The sequence below is a fragment of the Salvelinus alpinus genome, chromosome 3 (assembly GCF_045679555.1).
Source record: "Salvelinus alpinus chromosome 3, SLU_Salpinus.1, whole genome shotgun sequence".
Taxonomy (NCBI): Eukaryota; Metazoa; Chordata; class Actinopteri; order Salmoniformes; family Salmonidae; genus Salvelinus; species Salvelinus alpinus.
In genome coordinates, this window is record NC_092088.1 from 90,111,866 (window position 1) to 90,136,621 (window position 24,756).

General features: G+C 45.3%; 1 protein-coding gene across 2 annotated transcripts in view; it reads left to right on the forward strand.

Moving 5' to 3' along the window:
• The window catches only part of slc35f3b (solute carrier family 35 member F3b), a 190,940-nt gene that overhangs the window by 86,884 nt on the left and 79,300 nt on the right, over window positions 1-24,756 (forward strand). Inside the window, exon 1 of one of the 2 annotated variants that reach the window (XM_071394443.1) lies at window positions 7,888-8,181. The exons of the other annotated variant lie outside the window; for it this stretch is intronic. Coding sequence (XP_071250544.1) covers window positions 8,106-8,181 — 76 coding nt within the window. The 5' untranslated portion in view covers window positions 7,888-8,105. Of the gene's footprint in view, window positions 1-7,887; window positions 8,182-24,756 lie in introns of those variants that run through there. 2 annotated transcript variants of the gene reach the window in all.

The window sequence follows — 24,756 nt, forward strand, 5'->3', positions numbered from 1 at the left end:
AATGAGCCATAAATATAGTATAATATGTTTCAATCAATTACATGTTAACTACAAGTTAGCTAGGCATGGCTAGGCAAGGCGCAATCTGCGATTGGTACAGTACATCTATTTATTTTTGTTGAACATGTCTGATATATACCCATTGATTGTCAAAGAACATAACTGCAGCCTAATGAGCTTGTAGTTTCATACCTCATCAGAACCCAAAATATCAGCTTGTTTTACTCTATTGTTTGTAAACAATGCAATTGTAAACAAACACTGTATAGCCTCAAAAAGCCTTAAAAACGATCATTTTGATGTCATGGATGGTTTAGTCCTTGCATCCATAGCTCTGTCTAGGAATTTGAGTGGTTACGTGTATCCAGCCATATCCCTCTGCTGTTAAACAGTGGCGGGGTGTCTGCTATTGTCGTTTGAACTGAAGATTGCCCCTTTAAATGCAGATATATTAGCCCATACAGTTGAATCACAGATTGTAGGCTGTCCTAGACGTGGAAGGAGAGAGATAATACCCTTCCATTCCTGCCTATTTCACACTATCACCGTGGGAGGATTTTAAACCTATTAGTTCCATCCAGAGAACATTCCCTTCTGACTCCCTTTATCTGGGCGCCAGCCCCCCTGTGGGTACGGGTCTTGGTCAGGCTGCAGGGACATAGCCAACGGGGAGAGGTGTTGGCCTGGGAGAGGTGTTTATGTTCAGTTTATGTTCACGTATAATCCTCTCAACATTTTGTGAAGCATCCAGAGAGCTCATTAGAGACCTGGCTGGGAGTGGAGCTGTCTCTGTCTCACTGGGACTCAAGAGCAGCACAGCACTTAATAACACCTGTTTATATCTACTGAGAGAGGGAGGGAGAGAGAGAGAGAGAGAGGGAGAGGAGAGAGAGAGAGGAGAGAGAGAGAGAGAGAGAGAGAGAGAGAGAGAGAGAGAGAGAGAGAGAGAGAGAGAGAGAGAGAGAGAGAGAGAGAGAGGAGAGAAAGGGATAATACTATACATATTCAGAGTCCTCAGTGAGTGATGGCTTCTATAACTCCTGACAGCTAGTTTCCTCCTTTCTGATTAACGCCAACTTCTCCCAATCTTCTCCAGCCCAACCAGGGCTCACAGGAATAGGACTGAGAGCAGAGGGAAAGTCAGATGTTATTCACGGAGGCAACACACAACACATGGAGGCAATACACACAAATACACTCATGCACACACACACACACACACACACACTCACATACAAAGACACACACACACACACGCACATACTTCATCATCAAATCATTTAAATGTTATTTTTCACAAAGGCAGAATACAACCTTATCGTGAAATGCTTACTTACAAGCCCTTAACCAACAATGAAGTTCAAGAAATAGAGTTAAGAAAATATTGACTAAATAAACTAAAGTAAAAAATAAAATAAAAAACACAATAACATAACAATAATGAGGCTATATACAGGGAGTACTGGTACTGAGTCAATGTGCGGGGGTACAGGTTAGTACAGGTCATTTGTACATGTAGGTGGGGGTAAGACATTATAGCTCATAGAAATGAGAGCAGAGGGGAAGTTACATGTTATCTTGGTAGGCAACAGTCTGTCTGTCTGTCTGTCTGTCTGTCTGTCTGTCTGTCTGTCTGTCCCGTCGGAGAGAGAGCTGGTTTCTGATTGTATTAATGACCTCACAAGACACCCCTGGGAGTGAAGCTGCATGGAGAAAACCAATTACAGCAATCACTAGTCCCTTTTAATGAAATTAACAAGACATGATGCTCGACAGGGCTGCATCCCAAAGGGACACTATTCCCTAGCTAGTACACTACTTTTGAGCAGAGTGCTATGGGGCCTGGTCAAAAGTAGTGCCATTTATAGGGAATAGGGTGGCATTTGGGACACAGCCCAGCTTTTATATTGATCTTTACACGATCTGAGCTATTGCATGTGAAACAGTCACACACTGTTTTAGAAGTCAATGATGTATTGTACATGAGTCTAAATGCTGTGGAGAATGCTAGTCTATAGCAGGAGTCTGTAGTCTGTTGTACAGCCCATTCACCCTGCTACTGTACTGGTGTTTGGGTGTAAACAGGGTCTAGCTCGACTAGATAAACACTGTTCTATATTAAAGCTCTTGGCTGTTTTCTAATGGGGTCTTTCTGTGAAAAACACAGTGCAGGATCAGCTTTTCCACACACATGCAGGCATGAGCGTGAACGCAGACACACACGCACGCAAGTACACACACACATACACACACACAATAACATCCCGACATGCCAAACCTGTAGCCTGCAGGATGGTGACGTGAGTGACTCTCTCTTATTGGTTCCTGACGGTGTTTATAGTGTGTTTACATTATCCATCAAACATCCTGTGCAGATCTCTCTCTCTCTCTTCCCTCTCTCTCTTCCATCACCTCTCACACTCTTTTTTTGTAGTAATCACCTCTTTCTTTCTCTCCCTTTCTCTCTTCCCTCTCTTTCTCTCTCTCTTTCTTTCTCCCCTCTCCCTCTCTCTCTCTTTCCCTCTTACGTTTCTCCCCCCTCTCCCTCTTTCTCTCCTCATCCTTCTCCCTCTTTTTCTCTCCCTCTCTCTCTCTTCCCCTCTCACCTCCCCCCTTTCCCTCTCTCTATCTCCTCATCCATCAGCTCTCATCCTCTGTTTCTGTCTCTTCCCTCTAACCCAAACACAGACCCTGACACTGACGCACGGGGAGCAGTGGAAAATGGTAGAAGCTTTCCAATCAATTATATTAGTGGGAACAACTGGTAAAGAGAGGACTGGGGGAAGAGAGGACTGGGGAAAGAGAGGACTGGGGGAAGAGAGGACTGGGGAAAGAGAGGACTGGGGGAAAGAGAGGACTGGGGAAAGAAAGGACTGGGGAAAGAGAGGACTGGGGAAAGAGAGGACAGGGGGAAGAGATGACTGGGGGAAGAGAGGACTGGGGAAAGAGAGGACAGGGGGAAGAGATGACTGGGGGAAGAGATGACTGGGGGAAGAGAGGACTGGGGGAAGAGAGGACTGGGGAAAGAGAGGACAGGGGGAAGAGAGGACTGGGGGAAGAGAGGACTGGGGGAAGAGAGGACTGGAGGAAGAGAGGACTGGGGGAAGAGAGAACAGGGGGAAGAGAGGACTGGGGGAAGAGAGAACAGGGGGAAGAGAGGACTGGGGAAGAGAGAACAGGGGGAAGAGAGGACTGGGGAAGAGAGAACAGGGGGAAGAGAGGACAGGGGGAAGAGAGGACTGGGGGAAGAGAGAACAGGGGGAAGAGAGGACAGGGGAAGAGATGACTGGGGGAAGAGAGGACAGGGGGAAGAGAGAACAGGGGGAAGAGAGAACAGGGGGAAGAGATAACTGGGGGAAAAGAGAACAGGGGGAAGAGAGGACTGGGGGTAGAGATGACTGGGGGAAGAGAGGACAGGGGGAAGAGAGGACAGGGGGAAGAGAGGACTGGGGGAAGAGAGAACTGGGGGAAGAGAGGACTGGGGGAAGAGAGAACTGGGGGAAGAGATGACTGGGGGAAGAGAGGACTGGGGGAAGAGAGGACAGGGGGAAGAGAGGACTGGTGGAAGAGAGAACTGGGGGAAGAGAGGACAGGGGGAAGAGAGAACAGGGGGAAGAGAGGACTGGGGGAAGAGAGGACTGGGGGAAGAGGGTTTGGGTTTGGAAAGGAACATGCTCTTCATGCACTAAGGACTCTTTTCCAGTCGTGTAGGAAATGGTGAAATGGTGAAATGGTGTGTAAGAAAGGCAACAGTGAACAGTAGTTACAGTAGTTAGTAGAGCAAGAGATTCATTTCCTTGAAACTCTAGCCTGCACTTGGTGAAAACGTTGTGTCTAGTGACAGTCTCTTCAAAGTAAATGTTAGGACACGTGAGATTTGATTCTGGGTTCCAAGGTAAGTGAGTTGGGAGAGAGAGGACTGGGGAAGGATGGGGTTAGAGTGTCTGGTGTGTTTTTCTAGTTCTGCGTATCTCCATCCCAAATGGCATTCTGTGCCCTATGTAGAGCACTACTTTCGACCAGGGCCCATAGGGGGAAGAAGGGATGAATTAAACAAATCTATGGATCGAGCTCCAAGGTCCAGATTTGAATTTGAGGAATATAGGATGCCATTTGGGACACAAACCCTTGTCCTGGTTATCAGATCAGGGGATTCTAGCCTGTACAACCCCTTGTCCTGGTTATCAGATCAGGGGATTCTAGCCTGTACAACCCCTTGTCCTAGTTATCAGATCAGGGGATTCTAGTCTGTACAACCCCTTGTCCTAGTTATCAGATCAGGGGATTCTAGTCTGTACAACCCCTTGTCCTGGTTATCAGATCAGGGGATTCTAGTCTGTACAACCCCTTGTCCTAGTTATCAGATCAGGGGATTCTAGTCTGTACAACCCCTTGTCCTAGTTATCAGATCAGGGGATTCTAGTCTGTACAACCCCTTGTCCTAGTTATCAGATCAGGGGATTCTAGTCTGTACAACCCCTTGTCCTAGTTATCAGATCAGGGGATTCTAGTCTGTACAACCCCTTGTCCTAGTTATCAGATCAGGGTTATGAGCCTGTACAACCCCTTGTCCTAGTTATCAGATCAGGGGATATGAGCCTGTAGAATCTAGTGAAGAGGAAGAGTCTAGCCAGTGAATTATTCAGAGTGGCTTCTTTTAGTCATGTACACACTTCCCCAACAGATTTTACACACGCGCGCGCACACACACGTGCACACAGACACACAACCACACACACATAGCCACACACACACACAACCATACACACATAGCCACACACACATAGCCAGGTTGTCAGTGTAACCTTTCTGGGGGGGGTGGGGGGGGGGGGGGGGGTTGAAGGTCTCTATTGGAATGTAACATTATAGTAGTTTAACTGCTCTCTTATTGCTGGAACAGGTCCCATGGGGGAACTAATATGAGAGAACACACACAGAGGTTATCCTCAGTCAGTTGGTCAGAGCTGCACTTCTACCTGCCCTGGGGAGAATGATGCCTGTCAGTCGCTGTGAATGATGTGCGTGTCTGTCGTTGTGAATGATGTGTGTGTCTGTTGTTGTGAGTGGTGGGTGTCTGTCATTGTGAATGGTGTGCGTCTGTCATTGCGAATTGTGTGTGTCTGTGGTTGTGAGTGATGTGTGTCAGTCGTTGTGAGTGATGTGTGTCAGTCGTTGTGAGTGATGTGTGTCCGTTGGTGTATCCTCCAGTGGGTTTAGGAAGAGCATTATGAAAGATAATGGGTGGAGGTGGAGTGGTTATCAGCAGGGTATTGATCAAACATGTTGAGGAACAACAAGGATCATATTCAAACTTAGATTCTAAAGTTTAATATAGGCTAAGTACAATTTGATTGATTTGATTTATAAGGTGTTGCTATTTAGGCAACGCCTTGTAAACAACATGCTTCTTTTTCAACTTCAACAGACACTACTACTAGTAATAACACAATGTTAGAATGACAGGTGTGTTTTTCAACTTCAACAGACCCTACTACTAGTAATAACACAATATTAGAATGACAGGTGTGTTTTTCAACTTCAACAGACCCTACTACTAGTAATAACACAATGATAGAATGACAGGTGTGTTTTTCAACTTCAACAGACCCTACTACTAGTAATAACACAATGTTAGAATGACAGGTGTGTTTTTCAACTTCAACAGACCCTACTACTAGTAATAACACAATATTAGAATGACAGGTGTGTTTTTCAACTTCAACAGACCCTACTACTAGTAATAACACAATATTAGAATGACAGGTGTGTTTTTCAACTTCAACAGACCCTACTACTAGTAATAACACAATGTTAGAATGACAGGTGTGTTTTTCAACTTCAACAGACCCTACTACTAGTAATAACACAATATTAGAATGACAGGTGTGTTTTTCAACTTCAACAGACCCTACTACTAGTAATAACACAATGTTAGAATGACAGGTGTGTTTTTCAACTTCAACAGACCCTACTACTAGTAATAACACAATGTTAGAATGACAGGTGTTTTTCAACTTCAACAGACCCTACTACTAGTAATAACACAATGTTAGAATGACAGGTGTGTTTTTCAACTTCAACATACCCTACTACTAGTAATAACACAATGATAGAATGACAGGTGTGTTTTTCAACTTCAACAGACCCTACTACTAGTAATAACACAATGTTAGAATGACAGGTGTGTTTTTCAACCAGAGCAAAAGACAAACCAATTCCAGTGGGATAATATTAATCAGTATAATGTGGTTTTATTTTCTCACACTGTGTAAAATAGTGTACAGTGTACTGGATCAAATCTGCGGTGTAAACAGCCTGGTCTCATAGACTAGACGTAACATATTAAATGTAAATCCGGGAAACTCAAATTAGTATGATGTGTTATGTTTGGTATGATTAGATAAGACAGATGGTTACTTAGGGCAAAAACGAAAGTAGGGTGGTTGGTCGGGCGTTTAACACGAACGTCTAGCAACCCAAAGGTTGTGGGTTCAAATCTCATCACAGACAAATTTAGCTAATTAGCAACTTTTCAACTACTTACTACTTTTGAGCTACTTTGCAACTACTTAGCATGTTAGCTAAACCTTCCCCTAAACTTAACCCTTTTAGCTAACCCTTCCCCTAACCCTAACCTTAACCCTTTAACCTAACTCTAAATTTAACCCTAATCTTAACCCTAACCCCCAACCCCAGCTAACATTAGCCAGCTAGCTAACGTTCACCTCTTAGCCACCTAGCTAGAATTTATAACATATCATACGTGTCACGTCTGCTCCCGCTCTTCCCCTCCCCCTGGCGCTTGAGGGCGCCAGAATGCCTTGCATCACTCACTCCTGCCATCCATCACGTACACCTGCCTTTCCTTGTCACGCGCATCAGCGTTATTGGACTCACCTGGACTCTCTTATCACCTGTTCATTTCCTCCCCTATATGTGTCAGTTCCCCAGCTCTGTTCCCTGCTTCTGCAGTGATTGTTTTTCTGTTTGCTAAGCTGTTTATGTCTCGTTCCATGTCCGTGATTTATTAAATGTTACTCCCCGTACCTGCTTCGTCTCTCCAGCGTCATCCTTGTGATAGATCGTGACAATACGTTTTGCAAATTTGTAACATATAGTATGTTTGGCAAATTCGTAGCATATTGATTGTACATTTTGCAAATTCGTAACATATAATAGGAATTGTAATTCGTAACATATCATACGAAATTGTTGATGGACATCCACAAATTAATACAAACCATACGAAACGTAAAATATCATACTAAATGAAGTGTCCTAGACTCACATACAGAATAATACGAAATGCTCTGAGATCCTGTTGGCGAAAATTGTATTTTTCCAAGACTTTCTATTGAGAAGGGAAACTGCCTCCCCATGCAAGCCTTGTGTCTTCATATAACCCTTGAATAGGATGGATAGGCTACAGTATATTTTCCCTCTACATCAGCCCCAGCCCCAGTCTCATCAGATCACTCCACTATCCCTGCCACTCCACTATCCCTGCCACTCCACTCCACTCCAGCAGTTACACCGCTGCCCGCAGTGATCGATCCTTCCTCACATCTCCAAGCTGCAACCGGCTCTGAGTCACCAACAACCTGCCCCCGGGAACCGCGCTTCGGGAGATCTGGTGGGCTGGCAGCGGGCACGGCACGTCTGGCTCGGGACGTACAGAGGGGCCCGGGGGGGAGAGATAATGCAAGTGAGGGAGATGGTGGATGCCTGCGGCACGCGTGACGTGGCAAATTGCAGCAATTGCCTCTACGGTTTTACATGTGAAGAGAGAGAGAGAGCTCAGCCTCACGCGCTGGCGGGATACTGCAGAACCGGGGAAGGGAGGGAGGGAATGAGGGAGGGAATGAGGGAGGGGAATGTAATCAGAAGAAAAATAAGCGACTGAGGGAGAGTTGAGGAACGGAGGGGCCGAAGGTGGATGCACGAGAGACTGCGGAGCCGAGAGAGGACGAGAGAGGTAGCGGAAAACTGCTGAGGTTTAGAGAAGAGTAAAGACAAGAAGCATCAAAAGTCCCACAGTCGGTACCACACCAGATTCAGGGATGTAGCCGAAGAGGGGAGAGCTCAGCCTTTCCGAGCTCATCACTATGAAGAAACATTCGGCCAGGGTTTCCCCGCTGTCCGCTTGCAATAGCCCGGTGCTCACCTTAACGAAAGTCAAAGGTAGGGAGAACTCCGTTCTGTGACTTGACTTCGGTCGTGCTTAAAGCCCGATTTGGTATTCGTCTACCTAATATGTGTAGCCTATTTTACATTCACCCTTGAAACCTAAATATTGTAGTGTCCAAGGTTAGGCTTGTAAATCAACCAGAAAATAGGCATAGCCTATAAGTTTGGTGTTGTGTGACTGTGGCAGAGAAACTTGGGTCAGTCAGGGGTGATGAATGGTGTTGGTGAAAGAGTTATCCGCTTTGAGGCACCGATTCACTTTTATAAATGTTCCGTTGCGTGCCAAAACGCTTCGGATTACCAACGGAATGAACCCCCCTTCACGGTAATTAGGGATGCGTTCGGGAAGACTTTATCTTAATAGACCATCAACGCTTCTAATTACACATTTTACTACCCTGGAAAAATGTCTCGATCATGATGGGAGATAATGTTGTTACAGTCATTTATTCCACAATCTCTTCTTTCGCTGTATTGTTTAAAAGCCAGACTGTATTTCGTTCTGCACATTCATAAATGTAGTTAAGAATTCATTTCTCTCCAACCTCATCTGCATAATCGTCACTAAATATAATAACACCCCAAAATGTATTTGGCGAATCTGTAAAATGCAAATCAGACAACAGATTTATGTCCAAAAAGTAGTTTTGTCCTGCAAAATGCATCGGGACATTGAAGTGTTGCGCTGCTTGTCCATCATGAGTGAGTGCATGAGGGAGCATGAAGCTGTTATTGTAGCAGAACAGGGCAGGGACCGACACCCCGCCTCTCTCTCTCACACACACACACACACACACACACACACACACACACACACACACACACACACACACACACACACACACACACACACACACACACACACACACACACACCATCTTTAAATTGACAGGCCCAACGGGATAAAAATGGTTGGCTGGCTATCCAAACTCCTTGCTCCGGCCAAACGCTAAGCCACGCCCACGGACGTTGGTTCTTCTCCGCAGTGACTCTGGATCTAAGTACCTCCCCAACGATTTCTAGAACACAAACACATTCCAACCATTCTGATTGGTCCCAGAAACGAACACACTGAGAACTAACGTGGGTAAAGTGCCATTTTGAAAATGTGTAATTGGCTTTGATACTCACCACAAACAACTTCAAAGATGTAAACCTTTATAACCCTACCAGTAAACAGGTAGTACACCTTTATGAACCCTACCAGTAAACAGGTAGTAAACCTTTATGAACCCTATCAGTTAACAGGTAGTAAACCTCTATGAACCCTACCAGTAAACAGGTAGTAAACCTTTATGAACCTTACCGGTAAACAGGTAGTACACTTTTATGAACCCTACCAGTAAACAGGTAGTAAGCCTTTATGAACCCTACCAGTAAACAGGTAGTAAACCTTTATGCACCTTACCAGTAAACAGGTAGTAAACCTTTATGAACCCTACCAGTAAACAGGTAGTAAACCTTTATGCACCTTACCAGTAAACAGGTAGTAAACCTTTATGAACCCTACCAGTAAACAGGTAGTAAACCTTTATGAACCCTACCAGTTAACAGGTAGTAAACCTTTATGAACCCTACCAGTAAACAGGTAGTAAACCGTTATGAACCCTAACAGTAAACAGGTAATAAACCTTTATGAACCTTACCAGTAAACAGGTAGTAAACCTTTATGAACCTTACCGGTAAACAGGTAGTAAACCTTTATGAACCCTATCAGTTAACAGGTAGTAAACCTCTATGAACCCTACCAGTAAACAGGTAGTAAACCTTTATGAACCTTACCGGTAAACAGGTAGTACACCTTTATGAACCCTACCAGTAAACAGGTAGTAAACCTTTATGAACCCTACCAGTAAACAGGTAGTAAACCTTTATGCACCTTACCAGTAAACAGGTAGTAAACCTTTATGAACCCTACCAGTAAACAGGTAGTAAACCTTTATGCACCTTACCAGTAAACAGGTAGTAAACCTTTATGAACCCTACCAGTAAACAGGTAGTAAACCTTTATGAACCCTACCAGTTAACAGGTAGTAAACCTTTATGAACCCTACCAGTAAACAGGTAGTAAACCGTTATGAACCCTAACAGTAAACAGGTAATAAACCTTTATGAACCTTACCAGTAAACAGATAGTAAACCTTTATGAACCTTACCGGTAAACAGGTAGTAAACCTTTATGAACCCTACCAGTAAACAGGTAGTAAACCTTTATGAACCCTACCAGTAAACAGGTAGTAAACCTTTATGAACCCTACCAGTAAACAGGTAGTAAACCTTTATGAACCCTACCAGTAAACAGGTAATAAACCTTTATGAACCTTACCAGTAAACAGGTAGTAACCTTTATGAATCTTACCAGTAAACAGGTATAAAACCTGTAGTATAATGGCTAAGGTTAGGATCTTAGATCAGTGTGGGGCAACTTGTCCCCGGAGTTTCAACCAGAGGCTTACTTTACATTATTCACTCTGTAAAATACCTATTCCTTTTATGACAGTCCAATGCTTCCGTTGCCTCCTCCTTGGTTAAGTTGCTGTGTGTGTCCTTCCTTCTAGGGTTACCAGTGACCCACAGAGCATTCTAGTGTGTCTCAGAGTTCCACTATGATCACAGAATGTTCTAGTGTGGCTCAGAGTTCCACTATGATCACAGAACATTCTAGTGTGTTTTAGAGTTCACTATGATCACAGAACATTCTAGTGTGTCTCAGAGTTCCACTATGTTAACAGAACATTCTAGTGTGTTTTAGAGTTCCACTATGATCACAGAACATTCTAGTGTGTTTTAGAGTTCCACTATGATCACAGAACGTTCTAGTGTGTCTCAGAGTTCCACTATGATCACAGAACATTCTAGTGTGTTTTAGAGTTCCACTGTAACGGCTTTTCTCCTCCTCTTCGTCTGAAGAGGAGGAGTAGGGATTGGACCAAAGCGCAGCGTTGAAGGTAGACATAATTTATTAAATGAAACCGACGAAACACGAAAATAACACTTGACTAATACAAAACAAATAAACGATGAAGACAGACCTGGACTAGAGAACTTACATATAACGAAGAACGCACGAACAGGTCCAGACTACAAACAAACGATACAGTCCCGTGTGGTACGAACATACAGACACAGGAGACAACCACCCACAAACAAACAGTGAGAACACCCTACCTTAATATGGTTCTCAATCAGAGGAAACGTCAAACACCTGCCTCTAATTGAGAACCATATCAGGCAACACATTAACCCCAACATAGAAACACAAAACATAGACTACCCACCCAGCTCACGTCCTGACCAACTAAACAAAGTAAAACAAAGGAAAAATAAGGTCAGGAACGTGACATCCACTATGATCACAGAACGTTCTAGTGTGTTTTAGAGTTCCACTATGATCACAGAACGTTCTAGTGTGTATCCTAGAGTTTATAATAATAATGATAATGTATTATTATTAACTTTTCTATAGCGCTTTTCATAATAGAAATCTCAAAGCACTTTATAAGCAAAAACCCAATAGAGGCCAAGTCTTTGAGTGCTGCTTCCTCTGCAGATGGAGAGGGTCAGTTCAGCGCAGGGAGCTGGGAAGCAGCCTGACTCTTATAGCCACTGGACTTCTCCTTCACTCTGTGTATCACCACTTGGGTGACACCTCAGCAGCTCTGGGTGCCAGAAAGCTCACCACACAAAGTTCAGAATAGTATACAGTCGTCTTCTCTACGAGCCGTCTGTCTCACCACTGTTGTATTCCTCTGTCTCCCATTCCTCTCCCGCTTCACCACTCCTCACATGATGTTTTCAAAAGATCAGGAACTGGCAGCCAGGTCAAACAAAAAAGATGGTACTGTGCCCAGATGCATTTTTCAAACAAAAACATGAGCCAGCTAGTTAGCTAGCTAGTTAGCCAAGCCAAAAATAGTTGACCTGTCAGTCAGTCTGTAAGTCCTAGACTCAGCATACTAGTAGAAGAAGAAGCTTCACCACTAGAAGATTACAGGAGTACACAGAGGAAACTAGCATTTCCTGTTGAGATCGGAAAGGAAGAGGACAGACTAATTACAGTTTTACATTCACAGCTGGATGTTGTGTGTGTGTGTGCGTGTACGTGTGTGTCCTAAAGCTGTGTTTATATTGTTGAATCACTCACAGCGGTCTTTGTTGTCCCTGTGTGCTCCAGCAGTGTCTGAAAGGTGAGCGTGCAGGAAGGGTTGTCTCTCTCAGTGCTGTGTTAGGAAGATACCCTTCCTCTCCTGCTGTTGTGTACGGAGAAACTGACACACAAACACACACACACACAAATACACACACACACAAACACTCACACTCACACACACACACACACACACACACACACACACACACACACACACTCACACTCACACTCACACATACACACTCACACTCACACACACACACATGTTGAGTGTTGACCTGTAGGTCTGGAGTTTTTGTAAAAGCAGCGTAGTGTCAGTTCATTATACTAAGTCATGAACCTTCCCTGTCCACCCTAGAGAACTTTCCCTGTCCACCCTAGAGAAACTGAACCTTCCCTGTCCATCCTAGAGAAACTGAACCTTCCCTGTCCACCCTAGAGAAACTGAACCTTCCCTGTCCACCCTAGAGAAACTGAACCTACCCTGTCCACCCTAGAGAAACGGAACCTTCCCTGTCCACCCTAGAGAAACTGAACCTTCCCTGTCCACCCTAGAGAAACTGAACCTTCCCTGTCCACCCTAGAGAAACTGAACCTACCCTGTCCACCCTAGAGAAACGGAACCTTCCCTGTCCACCCTAGAGAAACTGAACCTTCCCTGTCCACCCTAGAGAAACTGAACCTTCCCTGTCCACCCTAGAGAAATTGAACCTTCCCTGTCCACCCTAGAGAAACTGAACCTTCCCTGTCCACCCTAGAGAAACTGAACCTTCCCTGTCCACCCTAGAGAAACTCAACTTTCCCTGTCCACCCTAGAGAAACTGAACCTTCCCTGTCCACCCTAGAGAAACTGAACCTTCCCTGTCCACCCTAGAGAAACTGAACCTTCCCTGTCCACCCTAGAGAAACTGAACCTTCCCTGTCCACCCTAGAGAAACTCAACTTTCCCTGTCCACCCTAGAGAAACTGAACCTTCCCTGTCCACCCTAGAGAAACTGAACCTTCCCTGTCCACCCTAGAGAAACTGAACCTTCCCTGTCCACCCTAGAGAAACTGAACCTTCCCTGTCCACCCTAGAGAAACTGAACCTTCCCTGTCCACCCTAGAGAAACGGAACCTTCCCTGTCCACCCTAGAGAAACTGAACCTTCCCTGTCCACCCTAGAGAAACTGAACCTTCCCTGTCCACCCTAGAGAAACTGAACCTTCCCTGTCCACCCTAGAGAAACTGAACCTTCCCTGTCCACCCTAGAGAAACTCAACTTTCCCTGTCCACCCTAGAGAAACGGAACCTTCCCTGTCCACCCTAGAGAAACTGAACCTTCCCTGTCCACCCTAGAGAAACTGAACCTTCCCTGTCCACCCTAGAGAAACTGAACCTTCCCTGACCACCCTAGAGAAACTGAACCTTCCCTGTCCACCCTAGAGAAACTGAACCTTCCCTGTCCACCCTAGAGAAACTGAACCTTCTCTGTCCACCCTAGAGAAACTGAACCTTCCCTGACCACCCTAGAGAAACTCAACCTTCCCTGTCCACCCTAGAGAAACGGAACCTTCCCCGTCCACCCTAGAGAAACTGAACCTTCCCTGTCCACCCTAGAGAAACTGAACCTTCCCTGTCCACCCCAGAGAAACTGAACCTTCCCTGTCCACCCTAGAGAAACTGAACCTTCCCTGTCCACCCTAGAGAAACTGAACCTTCCCTGACCACCCTAGAGAAACTGAACCTTCCCTGTCCACCCTAGAGAAACTGAACCTTCCCTGACCACCCTAGAGAAACTGAACCTTCCCTGTCCACCCTAGAGAAACTGAACCTTCCCTGACCACCCTAGAGAAACTGAACCTTCCCTGTCCACCCTAGAGAAACTGAACCTTCCCTGTCCACCCTAGAGAAACGGAACCTTCCCTGTCCACCCTAGAGAAACTGAACCTTCCCTGACCACCCTAGAGAAACTGAACCTTCCCTGTCCACCCTAGAGAAACGGAACCTTCCCTGTCCACCCTAGAGAAACTGAACCTTCCCTGTCCACCCTAGAGAAACTGAACCTTCCCTGTCCACCCTAGAGAAACTGAACCTTCCCTGTCCACCCTAGAGAAACTGAACCTTCCCTGTCCACCCTAGAGAAACGGAACCTTCCCTGTCCACCCTAGAGAAACTGAACCTTCCCTGTCCACCCTAGAGAAACTGAACCTTCCCTGTCCACCCTAGAGAAACTGAACCTTCCCTGACCACCCTAGAGAAACTGAACCTTCCCTGTCCACCCTAGAGAAACTGAACCTTCCCTGTCCACCCTAGAGAAACTGAACCTTCCCTGTCCACCCTAGAGAAACTGAACCTTCCCTGACCACCCTAGAGAAACTGAACCTTCCCTGTCCACCCTAGAGAGACTGTTTTACAGTCCAGACTGACATTATCTTTAGCTTTACAGAGGCACATGCAGTGAGAGAATGATCATTCTCTTTTTAATCAGCTTTATGAAGTGGAGGAGATTGATTGTCCCAATGGAGTATTTGTTTAGTAAGTGGACGTTGAAGCACAGTCTCATACACATCAACACGGTTACTGTGACACAGAAATAGATTCTTGTTCAGTGTCCTCACTGGCTTTGAAGAATGACCTGTCAGCCTTGGAGATATGAAGATCGGGGTTCAATCTCCAGTGAAATCATTTACTGTGTAGGTAGGAAAGAGGATGGAGCATTGTATTCCTATGTGTTTGATAGCCTAGCATATAACTGTGAAGTTTGGACAGTTTATTTTGATGGATTGCCAGTTGCAGGAAAGAGAGTGTACAGGAGAAGCTAACAGGTGATCTTTTCTAGACTGTATTGAAAGAGAAGGAGAGAAGAGGAGAAGAGAAGAGAGGGGGGACAGGAGAGGCAGAGGGGGAGGAGAGAGGTAGGGAAAGAGGAGGGGAAGTATTACAGAGTGTGGAGAGAAGATGAAAGGACAGACGATGAGGGTGATGGAGGAGAGGAGAGTACTGGACAAGACAGGAGAGAGTGATGGAAGAGAGGGGGGTAATGGACAAGACAGGAGAGAGTGATGGAAGAGAAGACAGTGCTGGACAAGACAGGAGAGGGTGATTGAGGAGAGGAGAGTACTGGACAAGACAGGGGAGAGTGATGGAAGAGAGAAGAGTACTGGACAAGACAGGAGAGAGTGATGGAAGAGAGGAGAGTACTGGACAAGACAGGAGAGAGTGATGGAAGAGAGGAGAGTACTGGACAAGACAGGAGAGAGTGATGGAAGAGAGGAGAGTACTGGACAAGACAGGAGAGAGTGATGGAAGAGAGGAGAGTACTGGACAAGACAGGAGAGAGTGATGGAGGAGAGGAGAGTACTGGACAAGACAGGAGAGAGTGATGGAGGAGAGGAGAGTACTGGACAAGACAGGAGAGAGTGATGGAGGAGTGGAAGAGTACTGGACAAAACAGGAGAGAGTGATGGAAGAGAGGAGAGTACTGGACAAGACAGGAGAGAGTGATGGAGGAGAGAAGAGTACTGGACAAGACAGGAGAGAGTGATGGAGGAGAGGAGAGACAGGAGCAGGACAGAGGAGAGGACAGACAGGAGCAGGACAGAGGAGAGGACAGATGGGAGCAGGACAGAGGAGAGGACAGACAGGAGCAGGACAGAGGAGAGGACAGACAGGAGCAGGACAGAGGAGAGGACAGACAGGAGCAGGACAGAGGAGAGGACAGACAGGAGCAGGACAGAGGAGAGGACAGACATGAGCAGGACAGAGGAGAGGACAGACAGGAGCAGGACAGACATGAGCAGGACAGAGGAGAGGACAGACGGGAGCAGGACAGAGGAGAGGACAGAAGAGAGGACAGACAGGAGCAGGACAGAGGAGAGGACAGATGGGAGCAGGACAGAGGAGAGGACAGATGGGAGCAGGACAGAGGAGAGGACAGACAGGAGCAGGACAGAGGAGAGGACAGACATGAGCAGGACAGAGGAGAGGACAGACATGAGCAGGACAGAGGAGAGGACAGACAGGAGCAGGACAGAGGAGAGGACAGACATGAGCAGGACAGAGGAGAGGACAGCCATGAGCAGGACAGAGGAGAGGACAGACGGGAGCAGGACAGAGGCGAGGACAGACAGGAGAAGGACAGAGGAGAGGACAGACAGGAGCAGGACAGAGGAGAGGACAGATGGGAGCAGTACAGAGGAGAGGACAGACAGGAGCAGGACAGAGGAGAGGACAGACAGGAGCAGGACAGAGGAGAGGACAGACGGGAGCAGGACAGAGGAGAGGACAGACAGGAGCAGGACAGATGAGAGGACAGACAGGAGCAGGACAGAGGAGAGGACAGAAAGGAGCAGGACAGACAGGAGCAGGACAGAGGAGAGGACAGAGGAGAGGACAGACGGGAGCAGGACAGAGGAGAGGACAGACAGGAGCAGGGCAGAGGAGAGGACAGACAGGAGCAGGACAGAGGAGAGGACAGAAAGGAGCAGGACAGAGGAGAGGACAGAGGAGAGGACAGACGGGAGCAGGACAGAGGAGAGGACAGACAGGAGAAGGGCAGAGGAGAGGACAGACAGGAGCAGGACAGAGGAGAGGACAGAGGAGAGGACAGACGGGAGCAGGACAGAGGAGAGGACAGACAGGAGAAGGGCAGAGGAGAGGACAGACAGGAGCAGGACAGAGGAGAGGACAGAAAGGAGCAGGACAGAGGAGAGGACAGAGGAGAGGACAGACGGGAGCAGGACAGAGGAGAGGACAGACAGGAGAAGGACAGAGGAGAGGACAGACAGGACATGTGGGTGGGTGGGTGTGTGTGTGATCACCACTTCTCAGACAGACACCCAGCCTGCTTATCGTACAGAGAAGTGAGTCACCCTCTGCCCTTTAACCTCTATATAGGTCATTTAGCAGATATTTGATCCAAAACAACTTGTAGTCATGCATGCATATATTTTTCGTATGGGTGGTCCCAGTGAGAATCTAATCGAATCCACAGAGTCAAAACCAAGCTACTAAATAATGCTCTCTTTCTATACTTCTCTCTCTCTCTCTCTCCCTCTCTCTTTCTATACCTCTCTCTCTCTCTCTCTCCCTCTCTCTTTCTATACTCTCTCTCTCTCTCTCTCCCTCTCTCTTTCTATACCCCTCTCTCTCTCTCTCTCTCTCTCTCTCTCTCTCTCTCTCTCTCTCTCTCTCTCTCTCTCTCTCTCTCTCTCTCTCTCTCTCTCTCTCTCTCTCTCTCTCTCTCTCTCTCCCTCTCTCTTTCTAAACACAGAATGGGTTGCTGACCTTCTGCAGGCATTGGGGTCGATAGCAATCAGAGACTGTAATCTGTGTTGTAATGAATGTAATGAACCAGCAAGGTCAAGGGCCGCAGCACTACATATAAGGAAAGTCCCTCTCAATTCAATTCAATTCAATTCAAGGGGCTTTATTGGCCCTCTCTCTCTCTCTCTCTCTCTCTCTCTCTCTCTCTCTCTCTCTCTCTCTCTCTCTCTCTCTCTCTCTCTCTCTCTCTCTCTCTCTCTCTCTCTCTCTCTCTCTCTCTCTCTCTCTCTCTCTCTCTCTCTCTCTCTCTCTCTCTCTCTCTCTCTCTCTCTCTCTCTCTCTCCTGGTGACAAATCCCCTCTCTCAGCGCCAGTCCACAGTCCTCTGTGGAATGATGAAAAATGGATTTGTCAAAGCACTTTAAAACACTCCTGCCTTCCAGGGGGAGAGGACATTTCATTGGCTGCCACAGCTGGACTGGGACGGTTCCCACACTGTGATTGACCGTATCCCCGTGGGTCCGGTTACCTTGACCACAGGTTATACAGCGATCCATTGATAACAGATGTGTTTACAAACAGACCTCAACCTCTAGCACTGAATGTTGTTAGTATTACGTCTGGTGAAGAGGAGAAATAACAGTAATGGCTGGTGGTTGTATGGTCATTGTTTTTGCATGGATAATACTTCAAAACTCATAATACACAGAGAAGAAAATGGACATTTTGAGAATAAAGTAAACATTTATTTTCAAGAATAATATCAAAATAAAATTTCTAGAATAATGTGAAAATGTTTCAAGAATAGAGTAAAAAACATTTGATATTTTCAGTAGGCTACAGCAGGATATTTTTCCCAGCCATAATCACAAGCAACAGCTGCGATCAGCACAGACCACGGTGCACAGCTGTACTTCACCATTCTCCCTTCTCAGACCTCACCACTCCCCTAGTCAAGTATCAACCCTGCGCTAGTCAAGTGTCACCCCTCCCCTTCAACCCTCCTCACCCTTGAATTGGTCAGTTATCACCCCTGCTCTGGTCAAGCCTCACTTCTCCTTCTCACCCCTCACCCTTGCACTCATTTAATCACAATAAGGAGCTTTTCAATTGGCCAACATACATGCTAAGAGCCGACAACAGCAACAACAACAATGCATGTGGAAGCACAAGATAGCTGGTCATTATGTATGATCATCATCATAATGAACTAGGATTCAATTCATTACAATGACAATGTTGCTCGCTAATATGGATGTTGTTGGCACTACACTGGCCGCATGTCAACACAACCACTCCACTTCCTGGATCTTGGCTAACATATTGCAATCTTAGAATTCTGGTACACCACCATAGCTTAATATTGCTAAATAACATGAGTTGGTTAATCAATTAAAGCAATCAAAGCCCATTTCAAACATATTTCCTACATTTAAGCAAATTAATTGTCTGTAACTCATTGGTTCTGCTTTGTAACTAGACCTACCCCATCTAGTTTAGCTGAAAGGTGAAGTTCTCTAGTTTGTGTATGGAAACATATTTCCATCAAAATGAATTTTATCATCATGATGATACATGATAATTGCTAGCTGTCTCTTTGAAATGACATGTGTTCTGGCCAATAGACATGCTCATTGTGATACAGTATGACATGTGTTTTGGCCAATAAGGGGAAGGGGGATACCTAGTCAATTGTACAACTGAATGCCTTCAACTGAAATGTGTCTTTGGCATTTAACTCAACCCCTCTGAATCAGAGAGGTGAGGGTGCCTGACAGAATCGACATCCACATCTTCGGCACCCGGGGAACAGTGGGTTAACTGCCTTGTTCGGGGGCAGAACAACAGATTTTTACCTTGTCAGCTCGGGGATTCAATCCAGCAACCTATCGGTTTCTGACCAATAGACATGCTCATTGTGATGTGACATGTGTTCTGACCAATAGACATGCTCATTGTGATGTGACATGTGTTCTGACCAATAGACATGCTCATTGTGATGTGACATGTGTTCTGACCAATAGACATGCTCATTGTGATAGGACATGTGTTCTGACCAATAGACATGCTCATTGTGATATGACATGTGTTCTGACCAATAGACATGCTCATTGTGATGTGACATGTGTTCTGACCAATAGACATGCTCATTGTGATGTGACATGTGTTCTGACCAATAGACATGCTCATTGTGATGTGACATGTGTTCTGACCAATAGACATGCTCATTGTGATGTGACATGTGTTCTGACCAATAGACATGCTCATTGTGGTATGACATGTGTTCTGGCCAATAGACATGCTCATTGTGATATGACATGTGTTCTGACCAATAGACATGCTCATTGTGATGTGACATGTGTTCTGACCAATAGACATGCTCATTGTGATATGACATGTGTTCTGGCCAATATACATGCTCATTGTGATGTGACATGTGTTCTGACCAATAGACATGCTCATTGTGATGTGACATGTGTTCTGACCAATAGACATGCTCATTGTGATGTGACATGTGTTTTGACCAATAGACATGCTCATTGTGATATGACATGTGTTCTGACCAATAGACATGCTCATTGTGATATGACATGTGTTCTGACCAATAGACATGCTCATTGTGATGTGACATGTGTTCTGACCAATAGACATGCTCATTGTGATATGACATGTGTTCTGACCAATAGACATGCTCATTGTGATGTGACATGTGTTCTGACCAATAGACATGCTCATTGTGATGTGACATGTGTTCTGACCAATAGACATGCTCATTGTGATGTGACATGTGTTCTGGCCAATAGACATGCTCATTGTGATGTGACATGTGTTCTGGCCAATAGACATGCTCATTGTGATATGACATGTGTTCTGACCAATAGACATGTGTTCTGACCAATAGACATGCTCATTGTGATAGGACATGTGTTCTGACCAATAGACATGCTCATTGTGATAGGACATGTGTTCTGACCAATAGACATGCTCATTGTGATGTGACATGTGTTCTGACCAATAGACATGCTCATTGTGATAGGACATGTGTTCTGACCAATAGACATGCTCATTGTGATAGGACATGTGTTCTGACCAATAGACATGCTCATTGTGGTATGACATGTGTTCTGACCAATAGACATGCTCATTGTGATGTGACATGTGTTCTGACCAATAGACATGCTCATTGTGATGTGACATGTGTTCTGACCAATAGACATGCTCATTGTGATGTGACATGTGTTCTGACCAATAGACATGCTCATTGTGATGTGACATGTGTTCTGACCAATAGACATGCTCATTGTGATGTGACATGTGTTCTGACCAATAGACATGCTCATTGTGATGTGACATGTGTTCTGACCAATAGACATGCTCATTGTGATTTTAAATATATAAAGTATGTGGTGTCCTGCAGGGGGTGAGAATTGACTGATGCATGGATGAGAGAGGTGAGGCAGAGGGGTGATAACTGACCAATGCAGGGTGAGAGTTGAGAATGAGGGGTGACACTTGACTAGTGCAGGATGATACTTGACTAGGTGAGCGGTGAGGTCTGAGGAGGAGGAATGAGGAAGTTTCTAATATTATTTAACCAAGCAAGTCAGTTAAGAACTAATTCTTATTTACAACGACGGCCTACCGGTGAACAGTTATTCTTAATATAATGCCTTGTTCAGGGGCAGAACCACAGATTTTTACCTTGTCAGCTCAGGGATTCGATCCAGCAACCTTACTGGCCTAACGCTCTAACCACTAGGCTACCTGCCGCCAATAGCCCATGTGGTTCCTCCTTCTGAAAGAGCCAGTCTGCGGCACGACCTCTTCACAGTCCACAACCTCTTCACAGTCCACAACCTCTTCACAGTCCACAACCTCTTCACAGTCCACAACCTCTTCACGGTCCACGACCTCTTCACAGTCCACGACCTCTTCACGGTCCACGACCCCTTCACGGTCCACGACTGCTTCACGGTCCACGACCTCTTCACGGTCCACGACCTCTTCACGGTCCACGACCTCTTCACAGTCCACGACCTCTTCACAGTCCACGACCTCTTCACGGTCCACAACCTCTTCACAGTCCACGACCTCTTCACAGTCCACAACCTCTTCACAGTCCACAACCTCTTCACGGTCCACAACCTCTTCACAGTCCACAACCCTCTTCACAGTCCACAACCTCTTCACGGTCCACGACATCTTCACAGTCCACACCCTCTTCACGGTCCACACCCTCTTCACAGTCCACAACCTCTTCACGGTCCACAACCTCTTCACGGTCCACGACCTCTTCACGGTCCACGACCTCTTCACGGTCCACAACCTCTTCACGGTCCACAACCTCTTCACGGTCCACAACCTCTTCACGGTCCACGACCTCTTCACGGTCCACGATCACTTCACGGTCCACGACCTCTTCACGGTCCACGACCTCTTCACGGTCCACAACCTCTTCACGGTCCACAACCCCTTCACAGTCCACAACCTCTTCACAGTCCACAACCTCTTCACAGTCCACGACCTCTTCACAGTCCACAACCTCTTCACAGTCCACAACCTCTTCACAGTCCACAACCTCTTCACAGTCCACAACCTCTTCACAGTCCACAACCTCTTCACAGTCCTAATGCTTATAATAATGAATAAAAGAGTCAACATTTCCTTCTTACTACGGCCAATTCTAAAGTGTAGTTTCACCAGGTCATCTAACTCAGGCATTTCAACTGTGGTGCTCAGCAACAGGCAGGTTGACCTTTATTGTCACGAGTCTTGTCCTGGAGGCAGAACTGAATCATTTCCCCGTAGAAAGGCCAGCTACAAAGTCAAAATTAGCATTTGCTTTTTGGTCTTAATTTAAGGTTAAGGTTAGGGTTAGGTTTAAAATCTGATTTTATGACTCCCTGATAAAATATAATATAAAATATAACCAAAATGACTTTTGTCTGTGGCAGCTAGTGACCACTCTGCAGAGCTGCCTCCAGAACAAACCTGTAGCCTACCTGCAACAAGAAGCCAGGGAGGCATGCAATTGACCAAATCCCCTACTTTAATCTGAAAATATAACTGCTACTTTATTCTCACAATTTTGAGTTTATTCTCTAAATTAAATGTCACTTTTATTCTCGAAATGTAATTTCTATTTTATTCTACAGGTAATGCCACTTTTTCATAAACAAAAGGAGATTTTTAAATCACTTTTTTTCTTTCTTCGCTTTGCCCAAATCCTCATCCGTAACAAAGATGCTCTTTGTAAAAAAAAACGACTTCTTTATAAAATAAAATGATAAACAGCTGAGACCAGAAGCCACGGTGTCCAATTATAAGTACTACTCCACAGAGGCAGAAAAGTGTTGGCAGAAGTTTATGTTGTTCATTATTTGTTGTATCCTATTTCATTGGTAAACAACATTGACCTGGCAGCTTAGTCCCTCTGCGTCTTGGCACCACTTTGACAAATCTACTTTTCCCTTTCAATTCCCCTATAATTTATGGAGTAGGCCACCAATTTCATTCCCCCACTACTTAAGGTCCATACTGTAATGGAAATCAATGAGAAGATGGCACCACTTTTACCACTTTTACAAATCTCTTTTTCCCAGAGTTATTTAGGGGGGGAAAGACTTTCCTACTTGTTATTTACACAGAAAAAAAAGGTTCTTAAATGGTTCTTCCTCAGTTCTTAAGGTTCCTTGGAGAATTCTTGCCCGCACCTTTGATTCAAGTGTGGGGTTCTTGACGAGGCATCTACGGTTCTTCAGAATTCTAAAAGGTTCTTGAAATGTATGGAAGCCTGCAGATGTGTCCTTTCCATAGCACACAGCAAATTGTCCAGCGTTAACTAGTGTTGATTTTTCAGTGTAACATTTCTAATGTTGATTCTAGTGTTACATTTACACTGTACAGAGTTAAATTAACACCCAAAAATGGTTCCCTTATGGCATCGCTATCAAGAACCTTATTTGGTTCCAACTTGCACCTTTATTTGTAAGAGTGTACTTATATTCTGGCTTTAACTTATGTAGCAAGGGACTTAATGTTGTTCACTTCTTTGGGCCAAGCCGTAATGAAAATCACCTGCTAATAAACAGACAGCACCTTGCTAAGATGGACTATAAAACAATCTGTTTTAGCATTAAGATGCTACGGTAGTCTGTAACTCTGATCTGAGTCTGTTGAAATGTGTGTTGAAGTCTGTTTTAGCATTAAGATGCTACGGTAGTCTATAACTCTGATCTGAGTCTGTTGAAATGTGTGTTGAAGTCTGTTTTAGCATTACGATGCTACGGTAGTCTATAACTCTGATCTGAGTCTGTTGAAATGTGTGTTGAAGTCTGTTTTAGCATTACGATGCTACGGTAGTCTATAACTCTGATCTGAGTCTGTTGAAATGTGTGTTGAAGTCTGTTTTAGCATTACGATGCTACGGTAGTCTATAACTCTGATCTGAGTCTGTTGAAATGTGTGTTGAAGTCTGTTTTAGCATTACGATGCTACGGTAGTCTATAACTCTGATCTGAGTCTGTTGAAATGTGTGTTGAAGTCTGTTTTAGCATTACGATGCTACGGTAGTCTATAACTCTGATCTGAGTCTGTTGAAATGTGTGTTGAAGTCTGTTTTAGCATTACGATGCTACGGTAGTCTATAACTCTGATCTGAGTCTGTTGAAATGTGTGTTGAAGTCTGTTTTAGCATTACGATGCTACGGTAGTCTATAACTCTGATCTGAGTCTGTTGAAATGTGTGTTGAAGTCTGTTTTAGCATTAAGATGCTACTGTTTTCTATAACTCTGACCTGAGTCTGTTGAAATGTGTGTTGAAGTCTTAGATCCAAGGTTTTGTGAGGCTGATAAAATCCCTTCGCCACTTAGCTAGCGGCGACTTACAGTGCACACACACACACACACACACACAACCACGCACACACACACAACCACACACACACCTTACAGGGCATGTGAGGTGAAACTGCTGTTGAGAAAGACACCTGCGGTGGCTGCCTAAAGTGCACATCCATTAATTTAACAGGACAGCCCTGGCACATCTTTATAAAATATTGATCCGTGGAGAAAAGTGCTGGGAATCCCTCCAGTATGTTAAACAGGAGGCTGAAGGAATCTCCCCAATGGAGATAGATGGACACCAACTCCAGTCTTCTGCTGACTGCAGCG